Below are 26924 nucleotides of genomic sequence, written 5' to 3'. Positions count from 1 at the left end.
GTAAGAATGCACCACTTTCAAAAAGGAACTATGACCGGGAGTGGTGGCTCACTCCTGTAATTCCAGCACTTTTAGAGGCCAAGGCAGGTGGATCACTTGAGGCCAGGAGTTCAAGACCAGCCTGGACAACATGGTAAAACCCGGTCTCTACTAAAAATACAAAAATTACCCGGGTACGGTGGCACACGCCTGTAGTCCCAGCTACTTGGGAGGCTGAAGCACAAGAATCACTTGAACCTGGGAGGTGGAGGTTACAATGAGCTGAGATTATGCCACTGCCCTCCAGCCTGGGCAACAGAGCAAGACTCTGTCTCAAAAAAAAAAAAAAAGAAACTAAGGTATTTAACTCTTAACATAGTCTAACTTGTAAGTCCAAATGTGCACAAAATGAAGGTGGTTATAATATAATCCCTCTAATCTTTCAGCCCTCCGATAGCCATCTAAATCATGGTCCCTGGTATGAGGCTAGAGCTGCTGCTGACCTCTAGGATGGAGGCCTTTGGTCCTCCCCACTAAAAGAGGGAGCCTAGGGCTCTGTTGAAGGAGACTGGACAGTCTAGACCCATTCCTGAATCCACTAGTGGAAACCCATTGTATTCTTCAAGGTCCACTTCTGTCATTTAGTGGAAATAATGTTAGTCCTTCTCTCTTCCATGATGTTTAATAATGTGCTTTCCTTGGTGGAAGGAAGATCCAGTCCAGCGCAGGCCCTTGTCCACGCACTTAACTGGACACCTATCCTGCTGTCACAAGCTCTGTGCAAGCAGCAGTGTTTATCCATGGTTTTGTATCTGTTTGCATGTGAAAATTCCCTGGGCTGCATGTCAAAATGTTGACCATGGTTTTGTGTGACAGCTCCCAAACTCAGCCCTGTCCTGCAGTTTAATTACTAAAGAAATAGGAGCCAGTTAACTATCCTCAACTTTAGCTTGTCTTTCTAAAAGACAGGCAGATGTTACAGGTTAAGAACACTAATGGATGATGTCTGATAGTGCAAGAGTGCCTCTGAAGTTTCAGTACAGTGTAAATGTGTCCTGTGTAAGTGCAGTATTCCAAAATGTGTCATTCATCAATGAATAGTGTTTGAATGACAATGGCAATGTTAACATTATTAGCAAAATTTTAAAATTTTATATGGTAACAATTTTGCATACACTTCTAGAAATTGTTAGTTTTATATTATTTATCCTGCTAGGTAAAGTAATGTTTATCAGTTCTTAATCAGATTATTTCTTTCACAGCAGAGCTACCATAAGCATTCCAGAAAGCTCCGCACCTGGAAAAGATACAGAGCTAATACAAATTTATGATAAACCTAATCCAGCAAAAAAGGAAATAAAAATGAATAAAAGTAGAACTCAGAAAGCAGATAAAATAAGAGATTCAAAGCAGATTTTCCAAAATTAAAGTAGTATAATAAAAATATGTGCTAAAACATTTTAAGATCATAAAGTATTTATTAAAATTTATCCAGGAAGCCTCAATGAGCAAGGGAAAAAATGAAAACTTTATTAAATTACTTTCTCTCCAAAAAGCTTTGGAGCCAGATGGTTTTATTAGCAAATTCTTTAAATTTTAAGAAACAGCTAATTCAAATGCTATATAAGTCATTCCCCAACATATTAAGAGATGGAGAGCTATCTAATAATTATAAGGAAATTGGCATTATCCTAATGTCAATACTTGACAAAGGCAGCACATACAAAAAAAGAAAGCTGTACATTAGTGGTTTTCAACTAGGGGTGATTTTTGCATCCCAGGGGATATGTGGCAATGTCTGAAGACATTTTTAGTCACTACTTTGGGGGCACAGGGAGGGCTGCTACTGACATCTAGTGGGTAGAGTCCAGGGATGCTGTAAACATGCTGTAAAGAATGGGACAGCCACCCACAACAAAGAATTATCTGACCCAAAATGTTAGTAATTAAGAAATCCTACCATGGACCACTCATCATCATAGATAAGAGAAAACTAAAATACAAAAAAACAAATATAAACCAATCGAATGTTAACAGAATAATTCACCAACACCAGGGTTTATCTGCTTTTTTGTTTCCTGTTTTTTGTTTTTTTTTTTTTTTTTGAGAGAGAGAGGATCTTGCCTTGTCACCCAGGCTGGAGTACTGTGGTATGAACACAGCTCACTGCATCCTTGACCTCCCAAGCTCAAGGGATCCTCCCACCTCAGCCTCCCAACTAGCTAGGACTACAGGTGCACCACCACATCTGGCTCATTTTTTGTATTTTTTATAGAGATAGGAGTCTCATTATATTGCTCATGCTGGTCCTGAACTTCTGAGCTCAAGCCATCCACCTGCTGTGGCCTCCCAAAGTGCTACGATTACAGGCATGAGCCATTGCACCCAGCCTATCCCATTTTTAACATTAGAAAGTCTATCCATCATATCAAATAAAAAAGACCATATAATTGTCTCAGTAGATCTTGAATAGGCATTTCGTAAAATTCCATGCTATAAGAAATTCTTGTAAACCTAAAATAGAAGGATCGATTGACTGAATATTTAGAAAGGGAAAAAACCTATTTCAAACCAATAATTCATATTAACTTTGAAAACATCAGAGTCATTCTCATTAAAATCAGAGCATGGTTGCCTTTAGCAACGTTAATAATTTACATTGTTATGGAAATTTACCCATCAAAGTAATTATATAAAACAGAAATAAGACATACAATTCTTAGAGGAGGTAAAATCTTTATTATTTGAAGACCACATGCATACTAGAAAATGCAAGATAATAAATTTTTAGTAAATTTTAATTTAGAAAATATAGCAAAGTAGCTTATTAGATATTAAATACAATTTCCTGGCACCAAAAATAACCAATTACAAAATATAATGGAAAAAACATCCCTTTCACAATTTCAGCAAACAAAAATACATTTGAAGTAACCGTAACAAAAAGCATGTGTAATGTAGATCATGAAAACTAAAAAACTTTGCCAAAAAGTTCAGAAGACATGAATAAATGGGAAAATATACCACGTCTCCAAATGTAAAGTCTAAATATCATAAAAGTATCAGTTCTCCCAAATTAATTTGTAGATTTCATATACTGTTTATCAAAGACTCAACATAGTTTTTTGGGAAGCGGACTTTAAATAATGTTTAAGCTCATGAAACATGCGTACATACATAGATTGTTAAGAGATAATTTTTTTAAAGAGGGTATAAACATTTCTTGAACACAACTAATTTGCACTTCTTTGGACAGATACCATTGCATTAATATCAATTTTCTATACCTTTCAGACTGATAATACTGTAGCTCAGAGGCAATGGAAGGTAACCCAGAAGACTAGACAGAATGCTCAGTAATCTTTTTGTTTGCTTGTTTATTTGCTTCCCATCAAAATCTTTCACAATTTTTTGCAGATAAATCCAAAATAAAACAAAATCTTCATACCTTCTCAAATCACAAAGAATGTTTAAATTACCTAAAGCCTACTATTAGGCTTCATGATGTTAAAAAATTAATAGCAATCTAAAGGGCCATCAAATGAGTAGTTAGACAAATTTTAATGGAATACATTCATGTTCTACAATACAATACAATCCTTTAAACTCACGTTTTCAAAGAGTATTTATGATACAAGAAGTGCTAACAAGGTGTTAAATGAAAAACGCAGGCTTAAAACTGCATAGTGAATTTGTTCTTAATTTTAAGAAAAAACACATACAATGAAAAATACTGTCGGGAAAAAGTATAACTCAATAGTGGATATTTGCTTGGTTTTTTGCTTGTTTTGTTGCTGGAGTGCAGTGGCGCAAGCATAGCTCACCGCAGCCTCAGTGGGTTCAAGTGATCCTCTCACCTCAGCCTCCTAAGTAGCTGGGACTACAGGTGTGCACCACCATGCCTGGCTAAATTTTTTTTTATTTTTGTGGAGACAAGGTCTCACTTTGTTGCCCAGGCTGATCTTGAACTCCTGGGGCCCAAGCTATCCTCCAATCAGCCTCCCAAAGTGCTGGGATTATAGGTATGAGCGACCATGCCCAGCCTAGATATTTGTTTATCTATAAAATTATGGGATATTTTCTTTTCTTGTCTTTTTAACTCTTTCCTTTCTTCTCACATTTTATGTCATCTCCTTCTCCCTCAGGACCTTCTTTCTTTGAAGATCCTTTTCTTTTGAGACAGGGTCTTACTCTGTCGCCCAGGCTGGAGTGCAGTGGTGCAATCTTGGCTCCCTGCAGCCTTGACCTCCCCAGCACAAGTGATCCTCCCACCTCAGCTTCCAAAGTGCTGAGAGTACAGATGTGAGCCACTGTGCCTGGCCTGAAGATCCTTTTATTTGCCAAATCTTAGGTTACAGAACAAATAGATACTGACCCATGTGGCAGCCAGTCAAGTGGGGAGTTTGGGGACAAATCATCCTTTATTTTCGTTTCTTCCACCACTGGGCCTGGGACTGCCTGGAGCAGGCAGTTCTGACTGGGCTGAGGGAACTCTTAAAATCCTGCATTGTAATGAAGAAATCCCAGTTGTCCACCAGAGGCCCAGAGCCGGCCAGCTCCCTGTTGTACTGTTGCTTTATGGTTTACCTGGGCCAGACCAGGAAGCGTACTGTGACGGGTGTTTCTTCTTCTGCAGAACCTAAAGGAGCTGGAGCTGGAGGTGGTGGTGGCGGTAGCAGCTTTGGTGGAGGCGGCGGATTTGGCGGAGGAGGTGGTGGCGGAGGCAGTGGAAGTTTTGGAGGGGGCGGACCTCCAGGTCTGGGAGGACTGTTCCAGGCTGGAATGCCGAAGCTGAGATCCACGGCCAACAGGGATAATGGTAAGGAGAGTTTCCTTTTCTCTAACTAACTGAAGATGAGGCAGTTTGGCAGTTTGGAGGCTGGTCGTAGCCTCCAAGGCTCTTTGCCCTTATTAAAATATTGTACATTGTTTGAAATATTACTGCTGTTTCATAAGAGACTCAATTTTAGGCTTTATTATTATTGTTAACCGGGATCAGACAGCTCCATAGAACTATGAATTCGTCACCCAGTGTCTTTGGGGGTAATCTGTACTTTTTTTTTTTACTTTTCTAAAGGGTTAGCTGAAATGGGAAGAAAAGGGAGAAGCAAACAGAACTTGCTGGGCCTAGAAATCAGCCTGGTGACCTGGCAGATTCTGCTTTCATTATGAGGTAGTCCAGCTGTCTAGTAGAGTAAATACTTGTAAGCTTCTTTTCAAACACTATGGAGCACATCTTGTGGAATATGATTACAAATCTCACTAAATCTGAAACAGTGTTTTGCAAGACAGACATTTGCTATTTCAGTGCCAGTGGTTCTCAGGAGTCTCTGCAGGGAGCCATGGATATGAGTCCTTCAGGAGTGTCTATGAACCTGATGGTAGAGAAATGCTGAACTTGCTCATGAATGCCTAATAAAAAACTTTGCAGAGAGCACGAGGCTCTCTCCTGACTACTATAGAAACTCAAGAAATTTTACCATTAAACTGTTTTTGTAATGTTGATCATGTTAGAAGAATTTTCTTTCTAAGACCTTTTATAAGATGCCCTCTGGGAAAGTATGAAATTCTCACATTTACATGAACATAGAGTCATTGAACCCTCAGGGTTAGCCTATTACTTTATCACTGAATGGTCCAAATCTAGAGAGAAACTCAATCACATGAGAGGTTCTGTCTTGCTGGACCACCATTTAAATTTAAATTTATTTATTTAAAATTCACCAAAACGATTTAAATCCGTAAGGCAGCTGATAAATGTATACATTCAGTACTTTAACAGCAGGTGAAGAAATTAAGGCAAAAGACAAAGAAAAATAAAATAATAAAATGGGCCTGGCATGGTGGCGCACACCTATAATCCCAACACTTTGGGAGGTCAAGCAGGCAGATTGCTGAAGCCCAAAAGTTCAAGACTAGCCTGGGCAACATGGCAAAAATCCCATCTCTACTGAAAAACACAAAAAAGTAGTAGGCACAGTTACTGTCACCTGTAGCCCCAGCTACTCAGGAGGCTGAGGTGGGAGGATCGCCTGAGCCTGGGAAGTTGAAGCTGCAGTGAGCCGTGACTGCACCACTGCACTCCAGCCTGGGCGACAGAGGAGAGCCTGTCTCAAAACAAAAACAAACAAACAAAAAGTTTTCTCTTCAGTTCACAATATCCCATCGTATAAATCTGTCCAAATGCTTCTTCCTGTGCCTTAGATAAAATCGGAACCCCTTCTGTCACTCACCCCTGCTGACCGCTCAGGCTCTACTTCCCATGGATCTCTCCCATTCTCACTGTGCCCCCAGCATATGGGCCTCTGTTTTTTAACTTGAAGCTCTTTCCCACCTCAGGGCCTTTGCACCTTCTGGCCCCCTGGCCTGAAGTGCTGGTCTTCCTTATCTTTCCATGACCAACTCCTTGTCAAGCCTCAGCTCACATGTCACATTCTCAGAAGCACTGTCCCCAGCCACTCCATGTACCCTGGCCTCTCCAAGCACTCTTGACTTCATCGGCCTATTTTAGTGTCTTTTTAGTACATATAATTATCTGAAAGTATTTCCTGGTTTATTGTTTGTCTCCCCCCACAAGAATATAAACGACAGGAATGCAGAACCTTTTCTACTGTGCTTACTCCTCTGTCTCTAGCCTCTAGATTAATGGCAGGTGCATAGCAAGTGCTCAGAATTATTTGGTACATTTATTAACTCATAATTGAAGGGTAGATTTTTTTTTTTTTCAGAATTAACTTGAGTTCCAAAAGATTCTGGGATGGTGGTTTGATATTTTCCATCTCTTCAGATCCCCCTTTAGTTTCTCCCTTGTTGAAGCAGAGCAGTTATAGGATTGTTCTGTCCTGCCGATATTGAAGCAGAGGTTGACCTGGTGAGAAAAAAGTTGTGTAGTTGCCTACTTCTTTGTAGATGAATTCCATCCACTGGTGTTGACTCTTCCAATTTAACTTCGTCTGATGGTTTGTTTTTGTTTTCTTAGTTTTTTCTGATTGCAGTCATAACTCTTTCCTTATATTTTTCCACCTTTTCTTGGGCATTTTTCTTCAAAGGGACTAGATAAGCCCTCACATATGGAGATTTTCATTGGGATAATTAATTTTTTCACATAAGACAGCTGACTTTCAAAACTGGGAGATACAAGGCTGGGAGACAGAGATGGTGATGGGAAAAAATGAAAATCATGATTCTACCCATACCGTCTTGTTCTTGCCTTCTCGTAATGAACAGGCACCTCACCAGAACCCTCACCCGTTTCATCCTGGCTTTTCTCTATACATAATGCTAAGAGATCTTTCCAGAATCCTTTTGAAAGCTGATGGGCTGTAGAACTTGGGACTAGCAGGTAAATAGAGCTGTGGTCTATTTCCTGCTCCCAGGAAGGACCACACAAAACCCATATTATATAAATAAAAGTTTCCTGTATTTTATAGCCCCCCGAGGAAGGGACTTCCAGTTGCTGGGAACAGACTCTAGCTTGCTGATTTCTTTAGGGTTCTCGATTTCCTAACCGGACGTTTGTTTTCCTGTTCTTCAGATTCTGGAGGAAGCCGACCACCAGTTTTGCCACCAGGAGGAAGATCCACATCTGCCAAACCTTTTTCGCCCCCAAGTGGCCCAGGGAGGTTTCCAGTGCCTTCTTCAGGCCACAGAAGTGGTCCCCCAGAGCCTCAGAGGAACCGAATGCCGCCCCCGAGGCCCGACGTGGGCTCAAAACCCGATAGCATTCCCCCTCCAGTACCTAGTACTCCAAGACCCATTCAGTCAAGTCTGTACAACCGGGGGTCCCCACTAGTGCCCGGAGGCCCCAGGCAGCCCAGCCCCGGGCCCACTCCTCCTCCTTTCCCTGGAAACCGTGGCGCTGCTTTGGGAGGAGGCTCAATGCGTCTGTCCTCCTTGAGCTCCTCCTCTCCCTTCTCCAATCGGCCTCCCCTGCCGCCTACCCCCAGCAGGGCCTTGGATGACAAACCCCCTCCGCCACCCCCTCCAGTGGGCAACAGGCCCTCCATCCACAGGGAAGCGGTTCCCCCTCCTCCCCCTCAGAACAACAAGCCTCCAGTGCCTTCCACTCCACGGCCTTCCTCCTCCTCACAGGCCCCACCTCCACCGCCACCTCCCAGCAGGCCTGGGCCTCCTCCCCTGCCTCCAAGTTCCAGCGGCAGTGACGAAATCCCAAGACTCCCACAGCGAAATCTGTCCCTCACTTCGTCCACACCCCCCTTACCTTCGCCAGGACGTTCAGGTCCTCTTCCTCCCCCACCCAGCGAGAGACCCCCACCTCCAGTGAGGGACCCACCAGGCCGATCAGGTATGACAAGACGTGGGGTGAGTTGTTCCCAAAACCCAACCCGTCCAAATGTTCCAGTAATCCCATCAGTCAAGATAGTCTAACAAAAGCATGCATAAGTCAACTCTCAGACTGCCTTTTTTTTTTTTTTTTTTTTTTTTTTTTTTTTTGGGACGGAGTTTCGCTCTTGTTGCCCAGGCTGGAGTGCAATGGCGCGATCTCGGCTCACCGCAACCTCCGCCTCCTGGGTTCAGGCAATTCTCCTGCCTCAGCCTCCTGAGTAGCTGGGATTACAGGCACGCGCCACCATGCCCAGCTAATTTTTTGTATTTTTGGTAGAGACGGGGTTTCACTGTGTTGACCAGGATGGTCTCGATCTCTTGACCTCGTGATCCACCCGCCTCAGCCTCCCAAAGTGCTGGGATTACAGGCGTGAGCCACCACGCCCGGCCCTGCTTTGTGCTTTTAAAGTGGCTTGCAACACGTGATCATGACCTCATGTAAACCTCTGAGGAAAGTAGGACCAACATTTCTGTTGGTGTTTTAGAGATGAGGACATTAGCCAATAAAGTTAAACGGTCATGAGCTGGTTAATAACGAAGAGGCACGTTCATCCTCCATTCTGGGAAGTCTACTTCCCAGTCTACTACCCTGCCTCCCTAGAGAGAATTTCGGTGGGCTTAATTGGGAATGTAAGTTCCCACCTCCTGCAGGAGGGCTCCGTTATTCCAGCGAGAGGTGCAGTTCTTCAAGAGCTAATGAACTTTTCCTGTATTTCTCTCTTCATGCGTCAGGCTTTGAGGCCACTTCTCTGCTCATTAAAGACAAATGTTAAAAAGTCCATTTTGCTCTTTGTTAACATCTCTGGTACAGAAATCCCTTGGAGAATCAAATAAAGATATAGACTTCATCTTCACAAAAATGCTCAGGCCTAAACTCAGAATTCACATGCTATCGCATGGCTTGGAGGGCCTGCTGAAGCCCATCTGAGACCCTTCCAATGCCCCCGTCCACAGTTGAGAAACCTTGATCTCAGAGACAAACTTTCAGAATATGAAAGGAAATGGGAAGATTGCCTAGAGTTTGACCTCTGTCTCAATTACCATAGGCATTTTTAGTAGAATACACTCACTTAATTCGTTTTACAGTGGTTATGGATGAACTCTGTAGAACTATCTCCTTTTAAAATTTAATCTCATCATACAGACCTTATCATGTCTGGAAATGGGGCATTTCTTTCCTTTATGCAGAGATAACAGACCTTTGACACTGAGCTTAGGAACCTCATAATCACCATATTTTTTTTTTCTTTTTTTTGAAACAGAGTCTTGCTCTGTCACCCAGACTGGAGTGCAGTGGTGCGATCTCAGCTCACTACAACCTCTGCCTCCCAGGTTCAAGTGATTCTTCTGCCTCCGCCTTCTGAGTAGCTGGGACTACAGACACATACCACCACACCTGGCTACTTTTTTTATATATTTTTTTAGTAGAGACGGGGTTTCACCGTGTTAGCCAGATGGTCTTGATCTCCTTACCTCATGATCCACCCACCTCGGCCTCCCAAAGTCCTGGGGTTACAGGCATGAGCCACTGTGCCAGGCCTAGAATCACCATTCTTTAAACTTGCTTACATACTGGAATCACTTAGGGAGCTTTAGAGACCACGAATGCCTGTGGCCCTTCCCAGAGTCTCTGGTGTAATTGGTCTGGGATGCAGACTGGGAATCAGGACATTTAAAAGCTCCTCGGTGATTACAGTGTGCAGCAGAATTTGAGAACCACACCTTGGAACCATTGTGCGTTGGCCCTACCAAATGGATGAGTCAGCAGATTAAATCTTCCCCAAAATATGATAGGCATTGACGTATAACATTTATTATTTCATTTGATCATGTAAGTCATACTTGTTTATTATAGAAATACTGAAAAATATAAAGAAAATTAAAATTATCTGTGATCCACTGCCACCATCCAGAAACAATCATTGATAACATTCTTTTCATGTGTCCTTTCAGTCTTTTAAAAATGCATATAATGTACAGTTTTACAAACTTGGTATCATGCTACATATATTGTTGCTAATTTGCTTTTTAACAGTATCTCATTAATGTTTGCTGATATTATTCTTCTACAGCCTGATTTTTAACAGCTACCTAATATTAAATCCTACAAATGTACCTTGATTTATTTAACCAGTCCCCTCACTTGGTCATCTGGGCCATCTCTAGATTTTTCCTGTTGCAGATAATGCAGTGATACATTTTTGTAGCAAAATATGTGTACACATCTCTGTGTTTCCTTTGGACAAATTCCAGTAAGTGGAATTTCTGGGTCAGTGAGTGTGCATAGTAAAACTATGGATTTCATAGGTACTGCCAAATTGCCTTCCAGAAATTTTTTACCAGTTTACACTCCCACAAGGAGCATATGAGAGTTCATCAAAGGCCCTCTGTATTTTGAGTCATTTGGCTTCATTATTATGGGAGTGGGCCTTGGAATCTGATAGATTTGGAGTCAGATTCTGGCTCCTCCCCTCAGTCTCCTGATGAGTTTTTAAGCTTCCAAAATTTCTGAGGCCTTGTCTTCTGTCCCTGTACCTCTCAGCGTTGTTGTAAGAACTTAATGAGATAAGCATGTATAGTCGTTATCTTATTTCCTGGAGTGTAGTTATATTCAATAAATAATCATTTCTGTTATTCTGCTAGTGGGAAATAGACATCTTTCCTATTGTGCTTGCCAGGATTTGGAGCAGGAAGCCACGGGATTCGAGAGTTAGGAACATGAACATGACCATTTACTTTAAAAAGAAAAAGAGGCCAGGCACAGTGGCTCACACTTGTAATCCCAGCACTTTGGGAGGCTGAGGTGGGCAGATCACCTGAGGTCAGGAGTTCAAGACCAGCCTGGTCAACATGGTGAAACCCCGTCTCTACTAAAAAATACAAAAAATTAGCTGGCCATGGTGGCGCATGCCTGTAATCCCAGCTACTCAGGAGGCTGAGGCAGGATAATTGCTTGAACCCAGGAGGCGGAGATTGCAGTGAGCCAAGATCACATCATTGGACTCCAGCCTGGGTGACAAGAGCAAAACTGTCTCAAAAAAAAAAAAAAAAAAGGAGATGAAGTTGATCAAGTTACATTGTACAGGGCCCCATCATATTGGAAGTGGAGTTTGCATGTAGTGACAGTTGTATGGTGGTATCACCAATGAACTTAAACCCACAGCAAATAAGACACTTTCCTCAATCAACTCTTGCTACCTGGGACTCCAACAATGACAAGCAGATAGGGTAATAAATAACCACTACCAGGTGAGTCACTGAAGACTCCTTGAGAGACCAACCAGGGCTAGGCAGTGCCTCCCACCGTCGTAAAATGTTTGAGCCAAGACTTTCTGTCAGGGATATCTACAGTGGGCAGGTTGTTCAATTTAAGGTTCCTAATTGGATTCTGAATCTATAGCTAATAAGATATTTATTTATAGCACCGTGAATTTTTTGTATTCACATAAAATTCAGCATCTTACAAGGGGAACACTGCTGGAGATCACGAATAATAACTAAGGCCATTTTGATTTACATTGGAAAATGCTCAAGTTTTGGGTTTTGTTTTTTTAATTTACTGACTACTCAAATAGCTGCTGCATTTGGAGGACAGGAAAAGCAAGATGGTTCTTTTGTATTACCAAAAATAATTTACTTTGAATTTTTCTTTAGGAACTTAAAAAACTTAAGGTTATACCATACTGCTACATTTTAAAAATGGTTTCAAATACTTCCATAGTATTTTTTTATTTGTGTTTTCACTGGTTTTTTCTGGCAGCAGTGCTATAAGACAGGTGACCATCTGGCACTCTTTTATAGCTAGGAAACCAAGTTCCATAGGGTACCAGCTTGCTCAGGGTCAGAACTCACATTAGCATTTATAGCCACAGATGTTGATTAGCTGTTTGTCACTCCCTGTGTTCATCTGCCTCTCCAAAGAGGAAGAACCAAGGAGGAACTCCTGCTCTCAGGATGACTGGCATTTGGTTTCCTGATGCCACTTCTGGAAACAGATCGTATGCATCACAGAAACGTGCTTGTGTAATTAACAACAAAACTGTGCATTTAAAGAACTTCATTCTTCTGAAGACCTAAAATAATTTCATAACTATCCTATTCTTTTTTAAGAATTATTTCATGTCACAGTGATTAGTTCAAAATAGCTCTTTAAAGGATTATATAGTGTTTTTTCAATTATATGGTTGTCAGTATAAACAGATTTTCACTTGTTTTCAATTTCATTGTGCCATCTCCAATCTCAGTGCAAACTCAAAGCCAAAACAGCCATTTAGCTATCAGTATGCACTTGTTTTCATATACATGAATACACAAGTGCATTTTTGTGTTTCTGTGTGTTTACTCATTCCCCAGCCAAATCTCCTAGAAAATCTCCACCCTAGTTAAAGGGCATGTGTCCGGCTGGTCCCCATCAGCCTTACACTGATGGTGACCACTGTAATGGAATGTGGATGTAAGGTTCTACACTAAGTGTTTCTTTTGCTTCAGGCCCCCTCCCACCACCTCCTCCAATAAACAGAAACGGCAGCACGTCTCGGGCCCTGCCTGCCACCCCTCAGTTGCCGTCCAGGAGTGGAGTAGATAGTCCCAGGAGTGGACCCAGGCCTCCCCTTCCTCCTGACAGGCCCAGTGCTGGGGCACCTCCCCCACCTCCACCAGCAACATCTATTAGAAATGGCTACCAAGACTCTCCATGTGAAGGTGAGGTGTGGTCCCAGCTCCCTAAGCTATAGGACAGCAACTAAATGGTAAATCTGTTTGTATGTATGGTTTGTTTGTTTGAGTTTAATTTCTTGTTCCGTCATTATCACACTCCATTGCACTGATCCAACTGTCTAACCATTCTAAGGCCCACCATTGATTTCAAATTAAAAATAGTAATCCCCCTTCCCCAGTTCCCAAAATGGCGGATCATTTTTCTCTGATCTATTCTTTGAGTCTCGTTTTAGTTAACTTTACAGAGATTCAAGGATTCAGAAAAGAACCTCTTTATAGCTTGCCTTCTTATTATGTACATTTCTAAACAGTTCACTGTAGGTAAGAAGCCCAGTGGCTCTTGCTATGCTGCATATCTCTGCCATTGTTATCAGAGTGGTCCCAGTTATTCCTGGGCCTGCTGGTATGGAAAAAGGGGTCCCATACCTTAGCCCCCAGCTCCTAAGAGGGACTGACTGGATCCCAATCACTCTCATTAAAAACCACTTTGCTTTGATTTGCAGGCCTGAGATTACATATATATATATATATCAGTGTACTAATCCATGACCTTTGTAGCACTTCCAGCTTTTCTGTAAACTTCTAGGCATAAAAACTAGCACTGATGTCTGTGGTTCTCTCTGGTTCATTCTGTGCCTTTCGTTATGTAAATCTTCATAGCAGATTGTCTGTCACTGAAGATACTGCTTGTTTCTCCCCCCAGATGAGTGGGAAAGCAGATTCTACTTCCATCCAATTTCCGATTTGCCACCTCCAGAGCCATATGTACCAACGACCAAAAGTTATCCCAGTAAATTGGCAAGAAATGAAAGCCGGAGTGAGTATTTCTGCCGAGGGTTTTGAAGATTCATGCTTGAATAGCCTGAGTGACTCCTGGGCTGTATGGAAAATCCAGGCTCTTGCCTGGAGTGGGGTAGAGAACCCTTTGGAACCATCTACATTCTAGTAAATTCCCCTTCCACAGGCAGTGAGGAAATTGCAGATGCCCAGAATGCATATGAGAAACAGTTATTTTAATATGTCATTACAAGCTGAAAATACTGTGGTTTGCTAGTATTAAATTTTATTATTTTGCTCCTTTGGACAATCTTCCTCCATTTTCATCTTCCTGAGACAGCACAAGTAGAGCCATCTCCTATTCCTTCTAGTTTTGAAATTGGCATGTGTCTGATTAATTATAACAAAAATTTCCTGTAACTGCCTTGATCTTTCAAATGTAGTACAATCATAGCTTTACAGAGCATTACATGAAAATTTAAATATATCTATAATCTCTCCACATAATAGATATTTTCATTTTATCAGATTCTTGTCCAATTTTTTATCCATATAATTCTGATTTTTTATGTAGTTATAATGACAGAGTACAGTTTTTTGGTGGCGGGGTTTACATAACATTGCTTAGTAAACAGTATCCATGTTATCATCACATGGTTTTTATTTTTGCATATAGTAACTTACCATTCCCATGAACATTTAAATTATTTCTGTTGTTCTGCTAATGTAGGTAATGCTACCATAAAGAAGTAAATTGCTTTTCCTCCATTGAAGAAGAAATGTGAACAAGAAGAGAAAACAGACAGACTGGAATTTCATAACAGTAAATGTATAGGAAGTGTTACAGCTCTTTTAGAATTTGTCTAGCAGGCTTTCCAGGGTTTTGCTGGAAAGCCTCTTAAATTTACTTTAAAAAATACAATAAATATATACAACTAAGAAAGAATTAGCATGAAATATGCATATGTCACTGATGAGGCTTAGGTTCGGGCAGCCTTAGCCTCAGAGCCAAATTCCCAAACCAGAAATAGAGAAAACGTAAGCAAGCAAGTCAAACACCTGTCACGGCAGCCCTTGCCATGGCCTCACTCCCTAGCAGAGTGTCTTACACGTACTCAGAGCTTACTGATTCTTTCCTAACACAGTTTAAAGTAATTTTTGGTTGGTTGGTTCCCAACCTTATAGGAGATTAATAACAGCTGAAGTTAAGACTGGTGAGAAGCAAAATCACTACCATGAGAGAGAAGTGTCAGATGGCAGTCCCAGGTCAGAGGAGGAGACAGGAACAAGGCTGCACTGTGTGTCACAGCACAGGACACCACCACATGTTTCTGTTGGGTTAAATGGGATTAAATTAATTGAGTCAAACTGTGCTTTGTGCCTCTGTAGAAAAATTTAAAGAGTTAGAAAATATAGGAAAATTTCCACGGACAAATGCTAGAAGAAAACAGAATACTACTGCTTAAAAGGAAAAAATCTGTTTATGTGGAAGACTGCATTCATAGACAATACCTAATAAAGAGGTATAGCTGTAATAAAATTATCATATAAGAGTTGATGATTGGAATTTTTAGTGAAAAGTATGTTTTCACATGAGACAAATATCTTTGAATGCTGTGTGTGCATGTGCATATGTGTGTGTGTGTGTGTGTGTGTGTGTGTGTGTGTTCACCAGAAGAAGGGCTTCTGTTTTGATAAGAGTACAGCCCTTCTTCCTTCTTGGGCACCAATGAATGAATTTACTTTAAGGAGTTGTTCATATAGACTCTAAATATTTTTCCTGACTTCTTATAAGCTTCTTATTCTAAGTATTATTTGTATTTTTAAATCAGTAACAGACCATCTTCCCTGTACTCTCTAGATTTTGAAGGTAATAGCAAAGCATATTTTTCCCCCATCGTCCTTTAAGATTCAAGTAGGCAACATAGGACTAGAACCGTGTCCTGCTCATTATTGCATCTTCCTAGAGAGGCACAGAGCCTGAAACATAAAGGGCATTTCCAACTATTTCTTTTTAAAAATTTTCTTGGCCAGGTGCAGTGGCTCACGCCTGTAATCCCAGCATTTTGGGAGGCCAAGGCAGGTGGATCACAAGGTCAGGAGTTTGAGACCAGTGTGACCAACATGGTGAAACTCTGTCTCCACTAAAAAAATACAAAAATTAGTGGGACGTGGTGGTGCATGCTTGTAATCCCAGCTACTCTGGAGGCTAAAGCAGGAGAATTGCTTGAACCCAGGAGGCAGAGGTTGTGGTGAGCCGAGATTGCACCAGTGCACTCCAGCCTAAGCAACAGAGTGAGATTCTGTCTCAAAAAAAAAAAATTAAAATAAAATAAAAATTTTCTTGTAGAGACAGGATATCTCTTTGTCGCCCAAGCTGGTCTTGAGCTCCTGGTCTCAAGTACCCCCTCTCTTAGCTTCCCAAAGCACTGGAATTACAGCCGTGAGCCACCACACCTAGCCTAAAAGTAGTTTTCAAATTGGTGAATTAATATCCACTGTCTACTAAAATCTTCCGTAGATTTGCCTTAAATATTTCCAGCATTAGGCATGTTTAATATTTTATAATGATAATAGATTATCCAACAAAAATAAATAAGGCACTGTCAAGTACCAAGTTTTCTTCTGCTTCTGCAGCTGCCTCAGCCTCCCAGCGCACAGCCTGAGAGCACACCCAGACAGCCCTGAGCTGTACCGAGTGCACTCGGAGTGCCCTGAAATTACAGCTTTGGACAAGGCCAGCCCTCATTCTACTAACCACTTGTGGTGGGTCAGTTGATGGCCAAGGCTCCATGATAGCTGTCTGGTTTACATCCAGATGAGTCTTTTCTCGGATGCTTGCCCAAGAAAATATTTGGTTGGGATGGTGAGAGGAAGAGGCACCTCTCTCAGTGTTCCTTTCCTTGCTCAGAAATGTGATTCTTTCTTAAAAATCCCTGAATGGACTACTAGGGTCACTGTCAAGATGCCTACTGAGGAATCTGCCAGTGCCAGCCCACTGAGTCTCAGAGCAGTGGTTAGAGCAGACCTACCTGAATGACACGTGCCCCGGGCAGACCTACTCACAGCATCTGAGCACCTGACCTCATGCCAAACACCTGTTAAATCCTCAACAAATGTTTGTGTAGTAAATGAATTTTTTTTTTATGTGAATGGGTTTTAAGCCTAGTACGGTGGTCTGATAGCCCATGAATAGCTTGGTTTTGTTTTTGTTTTGTTTTTGAGACAAGGTCTCACTTTGTCGCCCAGGCTGGAGTGCAGTAGTGAAATCTTGGCTCATTACAGCCTTGACCTCTGAGGTCCGGGTGATCCTCCCACCACAGCCTCCCAGGTAGCTGGGACTATGAGACAGGCGCACACCAACATGCCCGACTAATTTTTGTAGAGATGGGGTTTTGCCATGTTCCACAGGCTGGTCTCTTAACTCCTGAGCTCAAGCCATCCTCCCTCCTCAGCCTCCCAAAGTGCTGGGATTACAGGTGTGTGCCACCACACCTAGCCATGAGTAACTTTTAAAAGAACACATTGACAGAGTACTTGAAAAGATGCTCAACATCACCAGTCTTTAGGGAATGCAAATAAAACTACAGTGATATACAACTTTACACACATTAGGATGGCTACTGTCAGAAAAAGCTTTGTTTAAAAAGTAAAAGATACCTAAATGCCCAACAAAAGGGAATTGACTAGATAGACTGTAGTATACTCATATTTTGGAATGCAGTCTGTCATTAATAATCTTTGCAAAGAGTAATGCCTTTGAAAATGTTAAAACTGACCATATGATCTTATTTCTGGAAGAAAAAGGGGAACTGTTTCTAAGTTAAAAATCGACACATAATAGGTTTTCTCTGGGTGGTGGAGGAATGAGTGAGTTCTTTGTTTTGTTTTTACTCATCCATATTTTCTGAATCCATAATAAACACACACTATATGATAAGAAGAAAACGATTCTTTAACTTTATGCCAGTACTTGGGAGCCAGTGATGGATCATCCACCATAATGTATATTCAGAACACTACTTGCTTATTTTCACCTCTCACTTCTCATCCACAACATATGCCAGTTAGCTGACAGCCCTGGTCGTAGGGATGAGGTAGTGGATACCTGTGCCACCATGCCCGAGTTTCCACAGTGATAACATCAGCTTTCTAACCAAAATTATATTTTGTCTTTTTTCACCAAGGTGGATCCAACCGAAGAGAAAGGGGTGCTCCACCACTCCCTCCCATCCCGAGGTGATCTTTGCCTGCTCTTCTCTACCCGAGCTCAAGAGCTGCTTCTGTTGCTATTGAAGAACTGCACACCCTCCTCCACGCTTCTTGCCTTGTGCCCCTTGTATGGGCAGGAAGAAAGGTGGGAGGGTGAGTGGGAATATGCGTGTGTGGGGTGGGAATCGGTAAGAAATGCACCTAGCTTTTCATATTGTGTTTATTCTCCAGGCTATTGCTTGCTTCAGCTGCAACCGGCCTGTGCTGGCTGCCTGGGTCGATAGGCTTTTGTGGAAATAGGCAGAGATGAATTGCATCTCTGCTTTCGACCAACCAAATTCAGACATTCACTGCTTATTTGCTACAGACTGTAATTATGAAAGTCCCTGAGAGCTGTTTCTCCTTGCCTTTTTCGCATGCTTGGCCTCCTATGTCCATGAACCACAAACCACCTAAGCAAGTTGCTGAGTAAGAGAGCTCGCAGGAAACTTTTACAGTCACAGGATGTCCAACCTTTGGCAGTCTGAGCTCGGTTCTAGGACAGAGCTGTCCAACAGAAATATAATGTGAGCCCCATATGCAATTTTTAAATTTCTAGTATATTTTAAACAAGTGAAGTTAATATTTTATTTAACCCTAGGCATCCAAAATATTTCAATCTGTAATCAACATAAAAATTTTAATGAGATATTTTATATTCTTTCTTGGTACTAAATCTTCAAAATCCAGAGTATATTTTATACTTACAGCACATCTCCATTTGAACTAGTCACATTTTTAAGTGCTCAGTAGCGACACGTGGCTGGTGGCTACTGTCTTAGACAGCACGAGTCTGGAAGATGGAAGCTAGTGCAGAAACCTCGTTTCAAAAACAAAAAAAGGCAAGATGGGCTTGCGTGATTCAAGAGGCAACTAAAAATAAAATTAGGACCCAGCACCTTGTTTGACAGACAGTTCGACCTTAGATTTTGCTCCCTTATTTTCTCTCTTCCCTTAATATCTGTATACAAGTGTTGCTTCACGGTACCAAGGTCAAAACTGATGGAGTACGGTTTACTAAGGTCATGTGGAATAAAGCCATTGGAAAGAAACAGAAAGCCTGTCAGGGCTTCCGGGCTCAGAACCAGCTGGCTCACATGCTCACTTGTCAGTTGGACTTGTGCCTTGTGAATTGGAAGCAGCTTTTGTTCCTCTCTGGCTGAGCAAGCTCCTGAGGCTAGGAGAGACTAGGAAGGTTTGGTAGGAGGGGAAGAAAGTCAGGGAAAGGTATCAAAGCAGAAACATGGAAGAAGGGAACAAATTTGAGTTGGTAGGCAAAACTCTAAAAATCTAAATCTGATGCTTATGTAAGGGTTGAGCAAATTAGGGAGATTGCTAGTGGAATTCCTGGTAGAAATTGGAGGGAATCTGTTTTGCATCATTTGTCTAGGATCTATGCAAGTACATCTCCACTAAAGGACCATAGGGAAGGGCCAGCCTTGCCTGTTTTTAAATGATTTTGTTTACACTTTTTCTGAAATTTTAAATCTAGCTATAGAGTTGGTAAAAAAATATTTCCACTTAGATATTTTATATGGTTATGTTTAAAATTACCATTACTTGTTTTTTAAAAACACATGACCACATATGTATATGTATATCTACCTAAACATTGTATCATGGTTTCAGCGTGTTATTCATGTATTACTGGGAGATGCTAACAAGAAACCAACCCAAAGAAAATCCTGAAAGATGCATTTCTATTTATAAAATAAATGTTTCATTTATATAAAAGAAAAAGAACTTAAGAGTTCTAATAAATGGGATGTCTAATAAATTATGAAGTTACTGATTTGAATATATTATATTTTTATAACTTCCTTGCCAAAGTCCTAGATTTAGTACATTAGAGAATGTGCTTCCTCTCTCCTTGACCATTCATCTGTCTTCCATACAGTCAAGTGGGCTTTTTACTCAAAGAGAATCAAGAAATAGTAAGGTATAACAAGCTTGGCCAAGTGTTGGTTTAAAAAAAAAAAAATTTAATCTCTAGCATTTTGGTAATTTAGCAGCATCATTTATTTGGGATTCTTTGATCTAATTTCAACAGTGAAAAACATCCTTATGATAAAGCCAAATGACCCACTTCACAAAAGATAGAGTTTGCCCTTCCTAGAAAATATGGCGAAGAGAAGTCTGACCCAAAGAAAGTGGGTCTGAATTTTATAAGGGGTAGTAAGAATTGGACAGTTCCTTTATATATCTCAACTTTGCCGGTACCATTCTAAATTTGAAACACAGTCAGAGCCAAAAGTTGCCATTCATCTGGAATAGAGATGTTTCAGTCTGTATTTTTTAAGTGAATGTTTCTTTAATACACCTACACTCTTTCTTTTAAAGTTTGCAATCTAATTGCATCTAAAACTTTGAATAAGTTCTGTGGCAAAATCTTAAATTATGGAAAATCACAAAAATGAATATTTTCTTCCGTGAAATCAGAGCTTACATGTGTGTTTTTTCCATATAATTTCCGGATAAATGTATTCAATATGTAATACGGTATTTTAACATTCACCTATTATTTTATATTGAAATGTATTACAGTATTAAAACTCAGTGTTCGGTATTTATTTCACTATGCATTTTATTTAGCAAAAGCCAAGAAAAATGTTTAATAATCCAATGGTGCCTTACTTTGTGATTTAAAAGAAATCAACTTTTTTTATGTCTAAGTAGCAGATTGTTTGCATATTTGTAAAAACTGTTAGGTCTTTATATTTTAAATTGTAATACCAGTTTTGTTTTAGAAGCAGAAATGGGATGATTGTTAAAGTTCCCAAAAAAATGTTGGCATGAAATTAATTTTTCCCTCCTTATAGTCAAGAACTGTAGAGGAAGAAAAAATTTTTTTCATACCATGCACTATGTAAACAGACACATTTTGGTATCTGTGTCATCAGGATAATGTAAATGGTAGTGTAGAGACTACCCTAGATATCTGCATCTTTGTACGTTAGCCAGACAATAAATAAAAGCAGAATGATATGGTGTTAACTGGTGGTTTTTCTTTTAAATACTGTTTATGTAAATATAAACCAAAAAAAAAAAAAAGTATCTGTTTTCTGTCTTGTACTGTGGAAAAGAAAGAAAAAAAAAGGTTTGTATGAGTAAGTAAATATTCATTGCACCTACTTGCTAATCCCATCTTTTCTGAGAATCTGCATCTTAGTCAAAATCTATTTATTTGAGGTAGATATTTCTACTTAGGAGGTAAAGATGGATGGTAGAAGCAATGGAAGATGAAATTACAAAGACTGGCATGGTTACTGATAAATACAGGAAAGGCCAATGGGAATTTAGGAGCCTGATAATAACATTCTTAATTATCTGCTGTGTGTGTATATACAGATCTCAATACAGAAGAATGGTTAAGAGCCTAGGAAGACCTGGCTCCATGTCTTACTTTCAAGTCACTTCACTAAACCTGTATAGGTAAGGAACTATCTTATAGCATTAATATATGCATTAAATGAGATAACGTATTCAATATTTAGCCTTAGTGTAAGCACACAATAAGGAGTAGCCACTGTTAGTGTGAGGTAGGAAAAAATATTTATATAATGATCCTAAATTAATTGGAGCCAAATCCACTAGAAGGGAATTTACTAGTGTACTTTTAAAGGAAATGAGTTCTAGCTCCTAGATTGAAAAAATATCCATATCAGAAATACAAAGCAACCTCTACACAAGGGTCACCTCACCTACTGTCCTCCCTGTCCCCCCAGGCCTGGAAAATGAAATTTTACAGTGCTTCAGTCACCAAAGAAGTATTATTAGGTTCAATATGAAATAACAGAAATTAAGAGCCAGAAAGAACCTCACAGATAGGGCGACCTTAGAATTTATGATCCACAATGGAACATTTTTGAGAGTGGAAGGGGTGCGGATAATAGTTGCAGTGGCACAACAGGTAGAAATCTGGGTTGCCTTGGAAGATTGGGCCATGTGGTCACCCCACTCAGAGGCCATCCAGTCCAACCATCTGTGCTCACAGCTGGGTAATTCAAGGCCCCAAATGATGCACTGATGACAGACAAGCAGTGTGACTTCTCACTGTACTGTCCCATCTTCATAGTCCTTACTGTCTCTCTCTCTCACTGTTTCATGTGTCTTTCACATTGGCTGGAAGAAAAAGGCCAAATGAGAGTTTACAGCATCAGAGCAAAAGCCGTGCGCTCACAAACCTGCATTTGGATTCTGGCTCTGCCACTTGCTCCCTGTGAGGCCACAGACAAGTTACTTAAGTCCTCTGAGTTCTAGCTTCCTTGCCTACAAAATGGCTACAAAGCTTAAATAATACACACCCAGAAGCTTTGTAGGTGGTTTATTGAAAAATACATATTTTTTAAAATAAATAAGTAAATATGAAAACACCAAACAAGATACCTGGCATATGTTAGGTACTCAGTGAAAATTAACTCCATTTCATTTTTTAATCCTTTTGCCATCAAACCTAGGCCATATTCATGACAGAATTCTCAAACAGAGCCAAAGAAGTCTAACAAAATTCAGTTACAGAATCTTTAGGAATAAAAATTGCTTTCAAGTCTGGCCTCATTGGTTCAAAGTGGAATTATTTATTTGATTCACCCATTTAATAAATTTTTATCAAGCCCTTACTGTTGACCAGCTTCACCACAAATGACCTATTCATAACTGGATCCCCACCACGATTGTAGTGGTCAAGTGATTTCTGAGTGGCAGTTAAGGAGGCCAGCACCCATTCCAAACAGGCATGGATGCAACTTCAGCCACCCATGCCACAGGGCTTTCTAGTAAGGGTGAAGGCACGTATTTCACATGTTCTTACCCCCTTAAGTAATTTATTTGCTTTCTTTTTTTCTAATCTCAATGTCATGGTAAATAACGCTAGTTTTTTTAAAAATTGTTAAACCTACAGGAACCTTGGGAAAAAAAACAGTAATTTGGAAAGATTTTTGATGACCAATAAGTTACATCTTTTGGGTTCAGATTAATTTGAAAGGTAAATTCAAGGATTCCAAGGTACCTAAACATTCCAACTAATTGAAGGCTCCCTGGGTACCTGATAGTCTGCGGTTCCCTTCTCCCTTGTCTTCCCCACAGCCTCACTTCCCTCCAGCCTGAACACATGGCATTTAATGTCTATATCTGGACTTACATTTAGCATGTATGTGTTTCTCTTACTGATAAATGTTTAGAAATGTCCCATCCGTCAACATTCTAGCACAAATACCTTTGTCTTAAAATATGGCTTCCATTATTATAGAGGTGCATTTACAGGAAGCTAATTCAGCTCAAGCTTTGGGATCCCCCACTTACAAGGTGGGGTTAGCTTCTGTTTTATTATTATTTTTATTTTAGAGGGTCTCACTCTGTCACCCAGGCTGGAGTACAGTGGCATGATCACAGTTCACTGCAGCCTCAGATACCTGAGCTCAAGCAATCCTCCTGCCTCAGCCTCCTGAGTCACTGGGACTGACTACAAGTGCACAACCATGCCTGGCTAATTTTTAATTTTTTTTTTTGTAAAGAGGAGTGATCTCGCCATATTGCACAGGCTAGTCTCAAATTCCTGGCCTCAAGCGTCTCCCACCTCAGCCTCCTAAAGTGCAAGGATTACAGGTATAAGACACTGTGCCTGGCTGGGGCTTCTAGTTAAGTACTCATTTTCATATCTAGTTTTTTATATTATTTTTCTTAATTGGACACCTTATATTATCTAAAGCTTCAGACCTCACAAAACCTGGACCTGCCCTGGCAATTCTGCCTTGCTCAGCTTCTGGTGGAGAACTCAACCAAAGTGAATGTCTTAAAAACTTTAAGCCATCAGCTTCCTGTGAGTGACAGATAGAAGAGAGCCAAAGTGTTTGCTTCCTTTGTCCTCCCTGAGTGACCTGTAAATGTCTCTAAAATAACGTGGTCATTGCATTGCCCACTTTGCATTAGAGTCAAAAGCCCCAGAACGTGCCCTATCTAGGAAAATAATTTGAACTCTGAGGTACCTGGAAAACAAGCCCAGCTGTTATTCGACGTTGAGCTCAAATTCAGCTTAAGTTTTGGCCAGGAAGATGCCTGCCAGAACACCTGGAATATCCATCATGGACTTCACATAAATACATTTTAGTCATAGGGGCTCCCACCCTTTTCCTGTTTTCTGTCTGTCTTGGTAAGTTAAAGGTCACCCATCAAAATGCTATCTATTTCAGATCAGTTCCAAAAACAAATAGCAGCAAATAATTGGGAAAACCTACATGATTTAATGTATTATGTACACTCTGATATTTATTTGTACATTTACTTATTCAAATCATCAACAAACAGTGGTTGAGGAACTACAGTTTATTAAGCACTAGGAATATAGAGACATACATGATACAACAGGAAGTTTTTAAGTACTAGTCCCAGAACCAAGTATGAGATTAAATTCTAGATCTAACAAAAACTTCAGCCAGTAGGTACAACCCAACCCCATCCTACCACTGGTTCTGGAATGCTCTTCACCACGGCCATAGGGCTGTTTGGTTGGCTGTGTGCACACAAGGAAAATTGCTGCTTATGCTTGCTCCTTCGAGATTTACTCTTGGAGCAAAAGCATGGACAGTCCCAAAGGAGGCCACCATGGGGAAAATGAAAAACATCTAACACAATAATGAAAATAGTAATTTTATACCATCAAGACACACTACCATGGCCAGGCACGGTGGCTCACACCTGTATTCCCAAGACTTTGGGAGGCTGAGGTAGAATGATTACTTGAACTCAGGAATTCAAGACCTGCCTGGACAACATAGCCAGAGCCTGTCTCAAATAAATTTTAAAAATTAGCTGGGCATAATGGCATGTGCCGGTAGTCCTAGCTACTCAGGGGGCTGAAGCAGGAGGATCACTTGAGTCCAGGAGTTTGAGGTTGCAATGAGTTATGATTCTGCCCTGCACTCCAGCCTGGGTGCCAGAGATCCCATCTCTTAAAACAATAAAAAATTTTTAAAAAGAAGACATTCTGCCTAATTTATATATATAAATAACAATGCATATATGGTCTTTCTTTTTCATGATTCCCAGCTATGTACTATACAATTTGAGCTAGGTCCTTTACAAATATTATTGCCAACCTTTGTGTCTTTGCACATAGAGAAATCAAAGCCTGAGTGGATTAGAAATTTGCATCAAGCCACTTGCCTTGAGTGAATTGAGAATTCAAACTCAAAGCTCCCGGATCAAATTTGAATGGGGAGTCAGATCATTGTCAACTTTTCATTTGTCAGTTTAAAAAAATACCGACATTTCATGTCAGTAAGAACCTTTTAATGAGCCAAGACAATGGAAGACCTCATTTGAGAATGAGATGGTTGACTCAACTGAGTAAACACAACTTCATGGAAAGCTCCATGGTCCTCACTTTCCTCACTGGGCTGTGGACTGGCTCTGCATTTACCACCTGGGCCACACTGCTTCTTGGATATCATCTAACTTCTCTTGGTTCTTTGCAGTTTAGGGGGTGGTTATAATCCCTCCCTTGAAGTTTACACAAATTTGCTTTTCAGTCCATCTTATCAGATACCTGCTACCTTTTAGGTGATCTCAAAGGAGTCAATAAAATTCAGATGTCATTTCTTAAAGCAGTTATAGGTTGCGGGAAATCCCCATGTCAGAATCGAACTGCCGTGTGCCTAGTTAATTTGCTTTCCTGTGAATCTCTATTCCTTTGTACTGTTCATTATTTATAGGATATTTCTACCATTCCCATCATAAATGTGTAGTATTGAATTTCTTTTTCACTCTCCTTGGAGCTGGAAAAGTCATGTGGCTCTTTTACATACCAAATAATAGGATTTGCTTTACGGTAAGAGCCAGAAGTAAACCTTATGTTCTTTGCCTCAGTCATACTAAAAAGACAGTCATATTCAACAAAATTGACAAAAAGTGGCTCCACAGTTTTCAGGCACTTTTACATACCTCGTGACATTTGTATGCCACAGCAGCCCTCAGAAGGAGGAAGGAGGAGGAAACTGCTCCCATGTCACAGGTGCAGGGCTAAGGCCTGAGAGATGAAGTAACTTAATCAAGGCCCCACACTGTTGGGCTTACGGGCCAAGACTAAACCCCTCTCTGACTCTTTCAGTCACATTCTTTTCATTGCATTTTTGTCTTGATTCTCTTCATTTATTTGACAAATATTATTGAGCATCTTCTCACAACAGAGATGGCGTGAGGTAAGCCCAGCTGAGGATATGCAGGTCAGTACCGCAGAATACCTGTATCTCCGGAAGCCTGTGGTCTTTGGGCAGGGCTAAGGCAAGAACATGAGGAACTCTAGACCTAGGCAGGGACATTAATTGTTATTCAAAGGCCAGATAACATGCATCAGGAGGATCCAAAGAAGGTGCAACTCTTGTGAAAGGGGTTGAGCCTCACTGCTTCACCCTCACAGGCACTGCCCTACCCCTCTGGTTTAGACTTGCAGCGTCTCTCAGAAGGAAAGACTCCCCTGCAGTGCTTGTTAAATGCAGATTCCTGGGCTCCACCTCAGACCTACCAAAATAAGAATCTCTTGGAACCTGGGGAATTTGTATTTGTAACAAATTTCAAGGTCATTCTGATTCACCTCCAGATTTCAGAAGCACCACTTCAAAGATTTTGCCCTTGCACTAGGTCCTTTAAGACAATGTATTCATAAGCCTGGAAACTGGACTAAAAAAATCAAACAAATGAAAAGAATGCATTCAAATATATAGAACATAGGAACTAATGTGGATAACTCCATCTCCTTAGATGATGGAGCCCATGTCCATTTATCTATTTATTTATTTTTTTATTTTTATTTTTTTGAGACAAAGTCTCACTCTGTCACCCAGGCTGGAGTGCAATGACAC

General features: G+C 40.7%; 1 protein-coding gene and 1 non-coding gene across 7 annotated transcripts in view; both read left to right on the top strand.

Annotated features, from left to right (window-relative positions):
* The window catches only part of WIPF1 (WAS/WASL interacting protein family member 1), a 116570-nt gene extending 95518 nt beyond the window's left edge, over positions 1–21052 (top strand). For all 6 annotated transcript variants that reach the window (XM_021668972.2, XM_012462349.3, XM_012462350.3 and 3 more), the window contains 5 exons: positions 4616–4798; positions 7514–8284; positions 12814–13026; positions 13745–13858; positions 18006–21052. In XM_021668972.2, the coding sequence (XP_021524647.2) occupies positions 4616–4798; positions 7514–8284; positions 12814–13026; positions 13745–13858; positions 18006–18061 (1337 nt within the window). In that variant the 3' untranslated portion in view covers positions 18062–21052. The remainder of the gene's footprint in view (positions 1–4615; positions 4799–7513; positions 8285–12813; positions 13027–13744; positions 13859–18005) is intronic.
* Positions 14655–14717, top strand: LOC135273721 (U7 small nuclear RNA). Its single transcript, XR_010341533.1, has one exon. It is a non-coding gene; the product is annotated as a U7 small nuclear RNA (small nuclear RNA).
* Positions 21053–26924: the final 5872 nt, after the last annotated feature.

This window comes from Aotus nancymaae, unplaced genomic scaffold (genome assembly GCF_030222135.1).
Source record: "Aotus nancymaae isolate 86718 unplaced genomic scaffold, 86718_ANA_hifiasm-v0.15.2.pri h1tg000008l, whole genome shotgun sequence".
NCBI lineage: Eukaryota > Metazoa > Chordata > Mammalia > Primates > Aotidae > Aotus > Aotus nancymaae.
Note: the sequence above shows the minus strand (reverse complement) of the source record. Positions and strands in the feature narration are given on the sequence as shown.